Source organism: Rhinoderma darwinii, chromosome 5, assembly GCF_050947455.1.
Source record: "Rhinoderma darwinii isolate aRhiDar2 chromosome 5, aRhiDar2.hap1, whole genome shotgun sequence".
NCBI classification, from domain to species: domain Eukaryota; kingdom Metazoa; phylum Chordata; class Amphibia; order Anura; family Rhinodermatidae; genus Rhinoderma; species Rhinoderma darwinii.
Window position 1 is genome coordinate 63,218,244 of NC_134691.1, and position 12,792 is coordinate 63,231,035.

The following is a 12,792-nucleotide window of genomic DNA, read 5'->3' on the forward strand; positions in this document are numbered from 1 at the left end:
TCAAGCGCCTGCACATGCCGTTACGGCTGAAATTACGGGGATGTTTCCTCCTGAAAACATCCCCGTAATAGCAGCAAAGTGGATGACATTTCAACAAATCTCATCCACTCGCTGCAGAAAAAACCCAGCATGTTTTACTGCAGATTACACTCGTTCAAATATAGAAGGGGAAACCCACGATTGATATTATTCCTCATCCCGTAGACGCGCGTCCCTTCACACAGCTGTAAGGGTATGTTCACACGGCGGGGGTCCGTAACGGCTGAAATTACGGGGATGTTTCAGCCTGAAAACATCCCCGTAATTTCAGCCGTACCGGCATGTGCAGGCGCTTGAACGCCGCGTCAATTACGGCCGTAATTAGCGCTGCTATTCATTGGAGTCAATGAATAGCGGCTCCAATTACGGCCAAAGAAGTGACAGGTCAGGGTATGTTCACACGGCCTATATACGGACGTAATTCGGGCGTTTTTGCCCCGAATTACGTCCGAAAATAGCGCCTCAATAGCGCTGACAAACATCTGCCCATTGAAAGCAATGGGCAGACGTTTGTCTGTTCACACGAGGCGTAATTTACGCGCCGCTGTCAAATGACGGCGCGTAAATAGACGCCCGCGTCAAAGAAGTGACCTGTCACTTCTTTGGCCGTAATTGGAGCCGTTATTCATTGACTCCAATGAATAGCAGCGCCAATTACGTCCGTAATTGACGCGGCGTTCAAGCGCCTGCACATGCCGTTACGGCTGAAATTACGGGGAGGTTTTCAGGCTGAAACATCCCCGTAATTTCATCCGTTACGGACGCCCTCGTGTGAACATACCCTCACTTCTTTGACGCGGGCGTCTATTTGCGCGCCGTCATTTGACAGCGGCGCGTAAATATACGCCTCGTGTGAACAGACAAACGTCTGCCCATTGCTTTCAATGGGCAGATGTTTGTCAGCGCTATTGAGGCGCTATTTTCGGGCGTAATTCGGGGCAAAAACGCCCGATTTACGTCCGTAAATAGGCCGTGTGAACATACCCTGAGGCTCAGGAGACTTTTGTCGGCTCAGCTGTTTTAGTAAAGTTGACAAAAAAAAAAAAGAAAGAAAAAAAAAATGAAAATATCAGGCAGTGAGGAGGATGTCATGCCTGGAGGGGGGCGGGGAGTGGCCGGCAGAGCAGTCAGTGTGGTGAGGCGGAGTAGTTGCTGCTTAGTACCAGTCAGCGAGCGACCATGGAGAGCACGGAACAAGGTAAGCGGTCCCGGGCTGTTACCGGTCTCTCTTCTAAACTGGGCGCTCTGGAAAGCAAAGAGTTAAATGGAGATTCTAATGATAACGGCTCCACCCGGAATAACTGTTTTTGTTTTTTACGGTGTTGTGAATTTTTAACCCTATCACTTCCAGAGTTTTATGAGAACTTTTTAGCACCACACGCTTTACATTGATCATTCAATTCTATATTCCGCACACAATAACGGTGTCTCGCCTCCCTTCCCTGTTTATAATCCATGAAGACGCAGATGATCCTGATTTAAAGTCGCAGCCTGCACACATGGAATATTTTACATGCGTATTATGTTGACGTGTTGAACTTGCTGCTCTTGTGTATCCAGTTAATTAAGTGACGGATCTGCGGCTTTTCCTGTTTTGCTTATGTATTTACCAAGGTTAGTTTATCCCGGACAAACACTGGATTATCCGCAGGAGATCTATGGTTCAGTGCAGACTTGTGCACTCCCTTTAACCCTATAACACCTTGCACCTGTCTCCTCCTCCGCCCCGTTCCCTCCAGCATTGCTTGTAGTCTCCTGGCATGTGCTGACAGCTGTGGGCACACACAGGGTTGGGTCACAGCTGTGTCTCCGGGAATGCCGTGTCTGGCGCAGAGCTCCGGAGAATGCAGGATTTTAGTGATTTCTGAATAAATGAATATATTCCACGTATAAGACCCAGGATCTTCTAACTGCGGGATAACGTGACGTCTGGGCTCCGATACAGAGCTGGAATTTGTGACGTTCCGGATCCTGTTGCGTTTTTTGCCATGTACAATGATGGATTCTGTCCTCTGAATGTTTGTTAATTCGGAAACTTTTGTTTTTGATGTTTCATTCCAAAGAGATATTAAATTGTATCCAAGGCCCAGGATATATAACGGCTCTGACCACTTCTCTTTGTTCACCAGGATCCATGGTGCTTTGGGTCATATTTATTTAAAGCCTAATGCACAAGACTAGTGGTTTTGTGGTCCGCAAAACCACTGATCCGTTGTGGTCCATTTGTCCGCAAAAAATCTTCCGTAGTTCATCAGTGTTCACAGATCCGGCACAAAAAAATGATGTTCCCAGTTTAAGCCGTAAATCTGGACTTGTCCTGAGTTTTTGCGGCCCCCACTTGGATCTGTCAACGGTCGTGTGCATGGCTCCATTGTAATGAATGATTCCGTGTGCCATCGGCATAATTGTGGGTAGCACACGGGAAAAAAAAACTATGGTCGCGTGCGTGAAGCCGTCGTTGATATCCTGCCTGGAACAGCTGAAATGACTGCGTGGCAGCAAAACCTCTGCACCCCGGGCTACGAGCCTGAAGATACATGTTCGGGTGTATTCACACGTGTAGATTCTGTTCAGGTTTTTGAAGCCAAAACCAGAGGCGAATTCAAATACTGCGTGAAAAAAAACTGATCAAAATCTGCACGTGTAGAGACACCCTAAAAGATTTCCCAGTTTGAGCAAATTAAGCCTAATCATTATATAGTGAAAAGTTTAGTTTAAGGCCCCATGCAGCGAGCGGGCCGTGCCCGTAATCACGGGCCACGATTGCGGGCACGTCTGGCCACGGACACTTGCCCGCATTTTCGGCCCGTGCTCCGATATTTGTAAGACGTGTCCTCTATTTTTCGGTACACTTCTACGGCCTGGACAGTCTGCAATTCTGGACAATCTTCACGGCCGTGTGCATGGGGCCTTAGGGTAGGGCTCCACAGAAACTTATTGGCCCACGTTTACTAATCCGATCTGTTATTTAGACAGCGTAAACTTAGACCAGGCAGTCAGAAGATGCGCCAAATTTATCACAGTGGTGAACGCTGTGTGATAAATACAAAGCATATTGTTACAAACTTTTCCTTATACCACCTCTTGGTTCGCTTAGTTCAGGACAGTTTTTCCGCCAAATTTTTGTGTATTAAGTTTTGTCTAATTTCTGCCAGACCATCCCCCCCATATAGTGTCTAAAACGGTTAATAAATATGGCACACAACATTGGCACCAAAGTTCTGCCGCATTTGGAATAGTAGATCTGCGCCATTGTGTTGCTCTGTGATCTTATGTGATATGGCAGCTGCAATTGTAAGAAGTTGAGAGAGAATCCGAAATTGGATTAAAATAAACAAACCAACGCTGCTGCAAAATTGCAGCTGTACGATCTTACCAGGGATGTCTCGATACCAGGATCTGGACTTCGATACCGATACTTCGTTTAGTATTGCGATTTCGATACCAAAACGATACTTTGCGAACAGTAAAAAAAAAAGTTCTTCCATTTTCTGATGTGAGGCGTGAGGTGTGGTGATGAATTTTGAATGTGCCTCACATTAATAGTAATTAACCCCATCATGTTTCTCAGTCGTAATGGGTTAATGTGTAAGGTACATGATGGGGTTAATTACTATTAATGTGAGGCACATGGAGGTTACATTCATCATCACACCTCGTGCCCCACAATAAGTGATAGAAAGCCGTTTTTATTTTCATTTTTTTTACAGCGCACACACCATAAATGATGCAAAAATATTGTTGTGCAGGTTATTACGGCCGCGCCAATACCGAATGTGTAAATTTTATGTATTGAGACTTATTTTAATGCTTATTGTAAAAAATGGTGAATGTGTATTTTTTTAAATGTAATATTACTTTGTTTTTACTTTTAAACTTTAATGTACTGGCATACATCTATGTTACAGTACATTAGCCTGTGCACTGATAGTACACAGGCAGTGGTTAGGGCATACTGAGGTATGTCCTAGCAGGAAATATGGTAAGACAGCCTTGGAGTCCTTCAATGGACCCTGGGCTGTCTGCCCATATATGGTATGTCCCTCAATCACGTCATCGGGATCCCTGTGACGCCATCCAAGGGGCATCCCCCTTCTCGTGTTCCCCTGAATGCTGCCGTCCGTTTTGATGGCAGCATTCAGGGGAATAATGGTGGTAATAAGAGGTTTCTTTGATCTCCGCCGTTAGAGCGGGGCTGCGGCTGTGTAATAGTCATTGCCTCACTCCTGACATTAAGTGCGCGTAGTCAGCCTGAGGTGATGCGGCCGGCGCTGCACTAATGGCTGGCGGTTCAGACACTGAAGACAGAACATGGGGGTATTTTGCTGTGCGCCCGCCTTGTTCGCTATTCCGTGCCGGCAATCATTAGTGCAGCGCCGGCCGTATCGCATCATCCTGACGCCGCTCACTTGTTAGGAGCGTGGCAATGGCTGTATTACGCAGCCCCGCTCTCATACATCCATGTGTTACTATACTTAGCTGTGCGGCCGCACGGCTTAGTATCGAAATACATGAAATAACGGTATAGAACCGTTTGGGGGCGCACGGTATCGAAGTTTCGATGTATCGTGCATCCCTAGATCTTAGATGTAATTATGCGATCCCATAGAGTAACGCAATGCAATTTACCGTGCACATGCAAGTATCGTTAAACGCCCTGGGGCCCTGGCCTTCGGATATACTTTGTGTATCAATTTCTCATGGTCTTCAAGATCTCTTCTTGTTGTCAGTGACTCTAAGGGCATGTTTACACGGCAGCGTCCGTTACGGCTAAAATTACGTAATTTCAGCCGTATTGGCACGTGCAGGCGCTTTTTGCTGCGTCCATTGCGGACGGAATTGCAGCTGTTTTTCCATGGAGTCCATGGAAAACTGCTCCATTTACGTCTGAAGAAGTGACAGGCATTTCTTTGACGCGGGCGTTTTTTTTTTGTTTTTTTTTTACGCGGCGCCTTTTGACAGCGGCGCGTAAAAAAAATGACCGTCGGCACAGAACATCGTAAGACCCATTCAAATGAATGGGCAGATGTTTGCCAACGCTTTTGAGCCGCATTTTCGGACGTAATTCAATGCTAAAACGCCCGAATTACGTCCATAAATAGTGTGTGTGAACCCAGCCTAAACCTTCATTGTTTACTTCGAGAGGATGAAAGCCTGTCCTGGTTATGTGATAACACCGGAACATTGCTTCTAAAAAGAGAGCGCTCTGATATCTGTCCTGTAACCGATCATTTATTCCTGAGCAGGTTTAGACAAGGGTGCGCATTCCATAGAAGCAGGTGGCTAGTACTAGCTCAAGGCAGCCCTACCCTCCTCTCTATGGGATCCAGCCCAGGGTTCCCACTATCCACAATTACCGAAATATTTGCAAACCAGTGGGGAGGACACTCCAAAGAACATCACACCGCCTTTATCTCATGCAAAGGATAACCAGAAAGATATTTGGGGCCTTATTTCTCTGTGTGCCCTTAGCAACAATAGATCACTGTAAAATTAGATGTGAGGATTTCATTTTATTTTTTTTCCGGAATGTTTTTAAGTAGCATGCGGAAAGCAGGAGTGATGGGTAAGGGGGCCTACTGCTACTTTGAAAAGCAGCCTGCTGTCTAGTAATCTGTATGTAAATAAGACCTTTTTTGCCACGTGGTGAATACTGCATCAATACTCGTGGCAGAACCGCACCTAGTTTTACCACAATTTGCTGGTGGCCAAAACCATCTCATGTAAATATACCCATCTTGCATGTGGGGGACTGGCATACTGAATTTCATAGCACACTATTTCTAGGGGATTGTTAGAGAGACTTCTGCTGTCTGAAAATGAGTGTTTCTTTTGTTTCCAGTGTTTTTTGTTTTTTATTCTTTTTGCTTTTCTCATAAAACTTTCAAATTAATTGACATCATTACCATTATCTGTATGGTAGAAGTCCTGATCTATTTGTTCTGATTTGGGGGAAGCCCAAAAATAGTAACTTAATTTGTGACTAATCTGCTTGGGATTTTCTTGCGTGATATTATCTGTGGTATTGTGCAATCGTTACAGGGACACAGTGTGTGTGGTCGTGGTAGTACTTGTTCTCTGGTATCATGACCTGATCTGTATGTATCTCAACCATATAGCTTCTTGTATGACTATGGAAGTAAATACTGCCATAACCTCCCCTGTAAAACAAAGAATAAAACGATGTCCCCTCTCCCCCTACATGCCACTATCACAGGCGTTCAGAAAGCGGAGACATTGGAAGTGGTTTGCTGGGGTCCTGTTACTGGCCAAACACTTTTTAGATCTCTGTTGGCCTCCTGACCCCACCCCATACACCTGCACGCTGGACTCTGGGAGGGGGCTTTGTGGGAGATGGTTGTAAGCCCCTGCTAGACTCCTCTGGCAGCAGTTTATCTCCTTTAAAATAAAAGCATCAGGTATGCTGAAATCCAACAGCCCAATCCTTCTCTCCCTCGACATCTGTTGATGGGGAAGAGCCGGGACACTGTCGTACACATGAGATGGTTGGACGGTCCCGCTGAAGTAGGAGAGTTCTGCCAAAATACATCTGTGTGTGGCCTTATTTAGCTATCCCTGTGCCTGAGACATGGAGAGAACATTTTTATTTTCCGGACTGACAAACGAGTGGCTCTGACTGGCCAAAGAAATAACTAATTTTGATTCCTTGACCGAGCAGAGCCGTGTATTTGTTAGACCAGGAATGAAAATGACTGGTGACCAGTGTCAGAAGACCCCGAGACAACTGGAACATCACGACTGTGTGGATTCCACCAAAGAACTCCCGATCCTTTCACTGATGCATACAATTGGAGGTACGGTATGGGACCACAGAATTCAATGGGCGCCGTATTCAGGATCCATGCGGCACAGATCTTGAATACGACCGTGTGAGTACATGTTCACTTGGGAGTTGGTTCCATAAAAAAAAATTTTTTCTTTAAATTATGTTTTTATTAACCATTTTTCAAATACAAAGAGAAAAACCAGGAATAGAACAATAAGTATATCAATATTGTACTCCATAGTAGTCACACCCTATGACAATTCCATAGCAGTAATAAAAACACAAGAAATTAACTATTTGGTAACCACAAGAGGCTAGAGTAGTGATGGGGTAAGGGTCCTGTGGGTATAGCTCACGTCATTCAACTTTTCTGTAGGCAGTGTTACAATAGGCAGGCAGGAATAGTAGGTAAGGCTATGTTCACACCTGTGTTGTCATTCCGTTGTTCTGCTCCGTCAGTGGAGCAGAACGAGGGAATAACGGAACCAACGGACACCACCAGTTTCCAATGGAACCCATTGACTTTAATAGGTTCCGTCAGGGAGTCCGTAATTTTACTGGACACCATACCGCAGCATTCTGCGCTATTTTCTCCAGTAAACCCTGCCTGATCTGCGATGGAGGCCCTGAACGGAGCCTCTGATGCAGATGTGTACAGAGCCTTAGTTAGCTAAAAAAAATGGTTACGTTATCCAAAACCGTTCAAAAGTTATAACTGAACTGTGTAAAAGAACGTATGCCAAAACGTTAAATTTAGGCCTGGTCATTGAGGCATCGAAGACCCTTAGTCCTGAAAGGGTTAATAAATGCTTGGTTACGTTATTTTTGATTATTAGGAGCAGAAGGCCAGTACTGGGTCACCCAGTGTTCAGTTGTAAAATGTGGGGGAATTTGTCAGGAAGCGTTCAACTCCCCTGCTGCGCTACGACTGGTGCCGATTTCAATCAATGGGCTACCCAAGATTGTGCTGGGTCTCCCAGGGCGAAAGGCACTTTTTGCAGCCACTCTGGCTAGTAGAGGGTTCTGAACTGGGCAGCGACTTTTCTATTACATCAGAAGTTTCTTACAGGGTATTTTGTGTGTGTGGTGTGTGTGTGTGTGTGTGTGTGTGTGTGTGTGTGTATAAAAGATCATATAGGAGAACCGCCAGAAGGTTTTTTTTTTTTTTTTTTTTCTTCATAATTTAGTCTGCTATTCATTTTCGAGTGTTGTCTTGGCAACTGAAGTTTGCAATTGTTGAACAGTCGTTAAAATAAATTTTGTTCATTTAAAAAAGTCATTTATATTCTCTATCGAATATCATAGACTTGGAATCTTTATAATCCTTGTATCGCATCACAGCGGCTGGAATTCATCTTTCTCACTGATAATGAAAGGGAATGAGGAGCAAGAAACAGGGGAGATGATGGAATGATGACCCCAGACTACACCGATCCACACTTGTCTTTGGATTGGCCCTTTGTGAATTCATCATGCCCATGGATTTCTTTCTTGTGGGTGTATTATCTATCCTATCCTCTAACCTAGCCACAAGCGGGTCTTGACATTTAGGTCTGGATACCCAGAGATATGGCACCTTTGGTAGAAGCATTTCTAAGATAATATGCTCTCGTCCGTAGTATTGTTTTTTAAAGACTTATTGGTCCCCCTCCCTCCATCTGATTCTACTGAAGTGTAATAGTGCTCTTGAATTGGCAAGTGTAATATGTCAGAATCTTAGTCACAAGATATGGTGTTGCAGTCTGGATATCTCCAACTTCATCTTTGGTCACCTGTTAGCAAGGCGAGAGTAGAGCAGAAATAGCCATAGACAGGAGATTTTTATCTGTGGATCCCGCCAATTCTGATGCAATCCCCTATCAATGGGGACAGTCCGAAAATCAAAGATTTGTCAGGTTGGTTAAAAGTTCTCTCAAAGAGGATGTTTGGTTCAGAAAATCAATTTTAAAATACCCTATTGGAAAGTTAAAGTAGTTGTCACTCAATAAAAAGGTGTTCCTTTTTTTTTTTCCCCCCCAGAAACAATGCAACTTCTGGCCATGGGCTGTTTGGCTTTGCAGCCTGGTATCAATTACTTTAATGGGGATGAGCAGACAGCCCATGGTCAAGAGTGGTGTTTCTGAAAGGATAACTTTTTTTTTTTTCTCCTCTAATCCCACACGGCTACTTTAATAACGGAGATCCCCTGTTCTGGACTGTATTACATGGACAGCTTACTACCGTAATATCCGTAGGAACCTGCGGTATCTATTCCCCTGTGGTGGCGCTGCAGGGGAACTGATCATTGACTTTAGGTTCCCTTAGGGCAGGGGTCTCAAACTCGGCCGGGTAAGTGGGCCGCATATATAAAAAATGGGAAGTTGACGGGCCGCATTACTTTCAAATTTTATACAATACAAAATTATTGTTAATCAATTAGTTATTTGAACTACTATAACACTATATTACTAGAATAATACTACATTACTATAATAATACCGCTAGGTTTAAAATTTTAGATTTCTCCACGTGCTTATTTCAACAATCCAGCTTTCCAGTTTAAGTGTCGCTAAGTGCAGTCCGGCGGCTCAGTTAGCACACATGTCAAGATTGGGCAGCCCCTTTTTAGGTAGTGCCCTCTGTGGAGGCTGCCGCAGTGCCCTCTGTGGAGGCTGCCGCAGTGCCCTCTGTGGATGATGCAATACACCCCTAGATAAGGCCACAGTGCCCTCTGTAGATAAGGCCACACATCCTTAGATAATGCCAGTGTCCTCTTCAGATACTGCCACACACCCACTTGTAGATAATGCCCCAGTGCCCTCTGCAGAGGCTGCCCCAGTGCCCTCTGTAGAGGCTGCCCCAGTGATGTCAGGGGCTTGCCCAGAGCAGGAGTTCCGGAGCAGAGCCACTTCTGGCACTCTGCCTGGGATTCCAGCTCTGCTCCTGACATCACTGTCCATATATGGACAGAGATGTCAGGGGCAACCCCACAGCTGGAGTCCCAGGCAGAGCGCTAGTAGGCTCTTCCTGGGACTCCAGCTGTGCTCCTGACATCACTGGGACTCCTGCTCTGGGGAAGCCCCTGACATCATTGTCGATGTATGGACAGCGATGTCAGAGGCTTCCCCAGAGTCCCGGAGCAGAGTGGATAATAGCGCTCTGCCCGGGACTCCGCTCTGGGGAAGACCCTGACACACTGTCCATATATGGGCAGCGATGTCAGGGAATTCCACAGAGTCCCGGAGCAGAGCCTGTACCAGCGCTCTGCCCGGGACTCCGGCTCTGGGGAAGCCCCAGACATCGCTGTTCATATGTGGGCAGCGATGTCAGGGAATTCCACAGAGTCCCGGAGCAGAGCCTGTACCAGCGCTCTGCCCGGGACTCCGGCTCTGGGGAAGCCCCAGACATCGCTGTTCATATGTGGACAGCGATGTCAGGGAATTCCAGAGTCTCGGAGCAGAGCCGATACTAGCGGCTCTGTGTCCCGCGGGCCGCAGATGACAGCCCCAGGGGCCGCATGCGGGCTGCGTGCTTGAGACCCCTACCTTAGGGTATGTTCACACGCTTAACCAAAAACGTCTGAAAATACGGAGCTGTTTTCAAAGGAAAACCGCTCCTGATTTTCTGACTTTTTTTTTTTAAACCACTCGCATTTTTCGCTGCGTTTTTAACGGCCGTTTTTGGAGCTGTTTTCAATAGTATGAAAAACGACTCCAAAACCTCCCAAGAAGTGACCTGCCCTTCTTTTTTTGCAGCCGTTTTGACCAAACGGCCGCGTAAAGAAATGGCCCGTCGGAACAGAGCGCAGTTTTTCAGATGGGCAGATGTTTGGAGGCGTTCTGCTTTCAATTTTACGGCCCGAAAAACGGCCGAAAATAGGACGTGTGAACATACCCTAATAGATAACAGCTGATTGCCACGGGTCCCAGCAGCAGGACACCTCATGCACCATTTATAGTTTAGGACCCTTCTAACAAAGTTTTATCAAATAAGTCCTCATGTCAAAGATGCGCTCATAAATTCAAGAATGCAATGGAAATATTTGGAAAGCCGCAGCCGCTGTGCACAGAAAGTCGTCTACTACTATCTCTATGGAATAACCATTAAATGAATTAGTTGTAAATTATACCTTGATGTTGCATTTTGCCTTTCATAATTCCCTAATAATTGCACATTTGTTCTGAAATGATGTTCCTGCTGTGTAACAGATTGTATGTGACATCCAACAGAAATAACAAATGGCAGATATATAACCGCAGAATATATAATCAATGTGGAACTGATAAGTGCATCTGTACAGTAAAGACATGCCATACATTCAGCTTATCCCTAAGGCCCCATGCACACGACCGTGCCCGCAATCACGGCCCGCGATTGCGGGCACGGCCGGCCGCTGACTGACAGCCGCATTTTCGGGCCGTGCTCCCATACAAAGTATGGGAGCACGGCCCGCAAAATGCGAAAGAACGGACATGTTCCATAATTCCCGGAACATTTCCACGGCACTGACACCCTTCCGTAGTGCTACGGAAAGGTGTCAGTGTTCAATGAAAGTGAATGGGTCCGTTTTTGCAGTCCGCAAAAACGGAGGTTTTTTGCTGTCGTGTGCATGGGGCCTTAAAGGATTCTTTTTGGTGCAGGGCTAAGGGGGCTTTGGCCAGCCTGACTGCTAAAAAGTGCAATGCTGAGGCAGGCGGTCATAAAATAATGGGTGGTAAATAAGAGGAGTTCAGAAGAGGACACCTACATTGGTCAGTTTTGTGTTTGTTTTTAAAGGGAAGCTAATGCTAAAAATATTAACTTATTTAATGGAATTGAGTAATCACAGCACCTTTAAAAAGGACCTGTCACCTCTCAACACTTGTATTCCCCATGAAATAACAATTCTGGAACATAATTTTTTTTAGAACTCTGCGTTGTGCCATTCCTCTGTTATTCCTCCTAGAAATTTATTAATTGACAACTGGTTGCTAGCATTCCCCTTGTCAATGGGCTGGCAACACCAAGCTGTCAATTTATTCATAAATTTCTAGGAGGAATAACAGAGGAACTGCACAATGTAGAGATCATAGAAAAGATGCTTCAGAATTCGTGTTTCATAAGGAATACAATTATGTACTTATACAAACAAGTCAGGAGAGGTGACAAGTACTTTTAGTCAAGCTTCACATTATGATGACCTGACTGTTATTTTATTATGAATCTAACTTGCTCTTTAGAACATAATGTGGATGAATCTGCAGCCAAAGATTAGACCTGAATAACAAATACACTCTGCAGTTACCCGGCAAGAAGAAGCCTGGATTTCAAGGCCAGGAAATGAAGGAGCAGATCCCCCCCCCCCCCCTAATATGACCAATAACCAACTGTTACTGAACACTCAGAAGAGGCTGGACGCAGCTGCAGGCTTGAGGGAAGCCGACATGACCGTCCTGGTAGGGAAAGGGTTAATGTTAAGAGGTGAGGGAAAGGTGAAGAAGTTGAAGGAGGGACGGGGAGGAGCTAGGGGGGACGGGGGGCCGTTACTGCGCTTCCCGCTGTTTCTCGGCATTGAGCCGGAAGCAGCGGGAGGAGTAGTACACAAGAAGCAAAGCTCCCCGTTGCCCGGCTTTTTAGTATGGCAGAGGCCCTGATTTTAGAGCGGCTGCGTGCCGCTGCTGTGCACCACGGTCCCGGATGGCTGGAGGAGACCGTGGCTGCATTAACGCGGATCCCGGACGCCGTTTCGCCACGTCGGGCACGGCGTTCGGGGTCTGTTGTAAGGGACAGGCTCCCCTCCCCCGGCCCCCCTACGAGCATGGCTATGGCGGCGGGGGGGGAGTCGGCAACAACCGCTCCTGCGCTGGGCAGGCAGAGAGCGGTAGCAGGGGTGACGGCGATGCAGGCTGTGTCGACCCGTCCCTCTCGGCGGTCCCGACCTCCAGAGCGCCTGAGTCCGGAGGTAGTCCCGCGGACACGGCGTCGCAGAGGGAGCCCGATCCCGGACG

General features: G+C 46.3%; 1 protein-coding gene across 1 annotated transcript in view; it reads left to right on the forward strand.

The window, feature by feature from the left end:
• The first annotated feature begins 1,124 nt into the window (after nucleotides 1–1,124).
• The window catches only part of TPD52 (tumor protein D52), a 90,269-nt gene continuing 78,601 nt past the window's right edge, over nucleotides 1,125–12,792 (forward strand). The window contains exon 1 of the mRNA XM_075826088.1: nucleotides 1,125–1,237. Within this exon, the coding sequence (XP_075682203.1) occupies nucleotides 1,219–1,237 (19 nt within the window). The 5' untranslated portion in view covers nucleotides 1,125–1,218. The remainder of the gene's footprint in view (nucleotides 1,238–12,792) is intronic.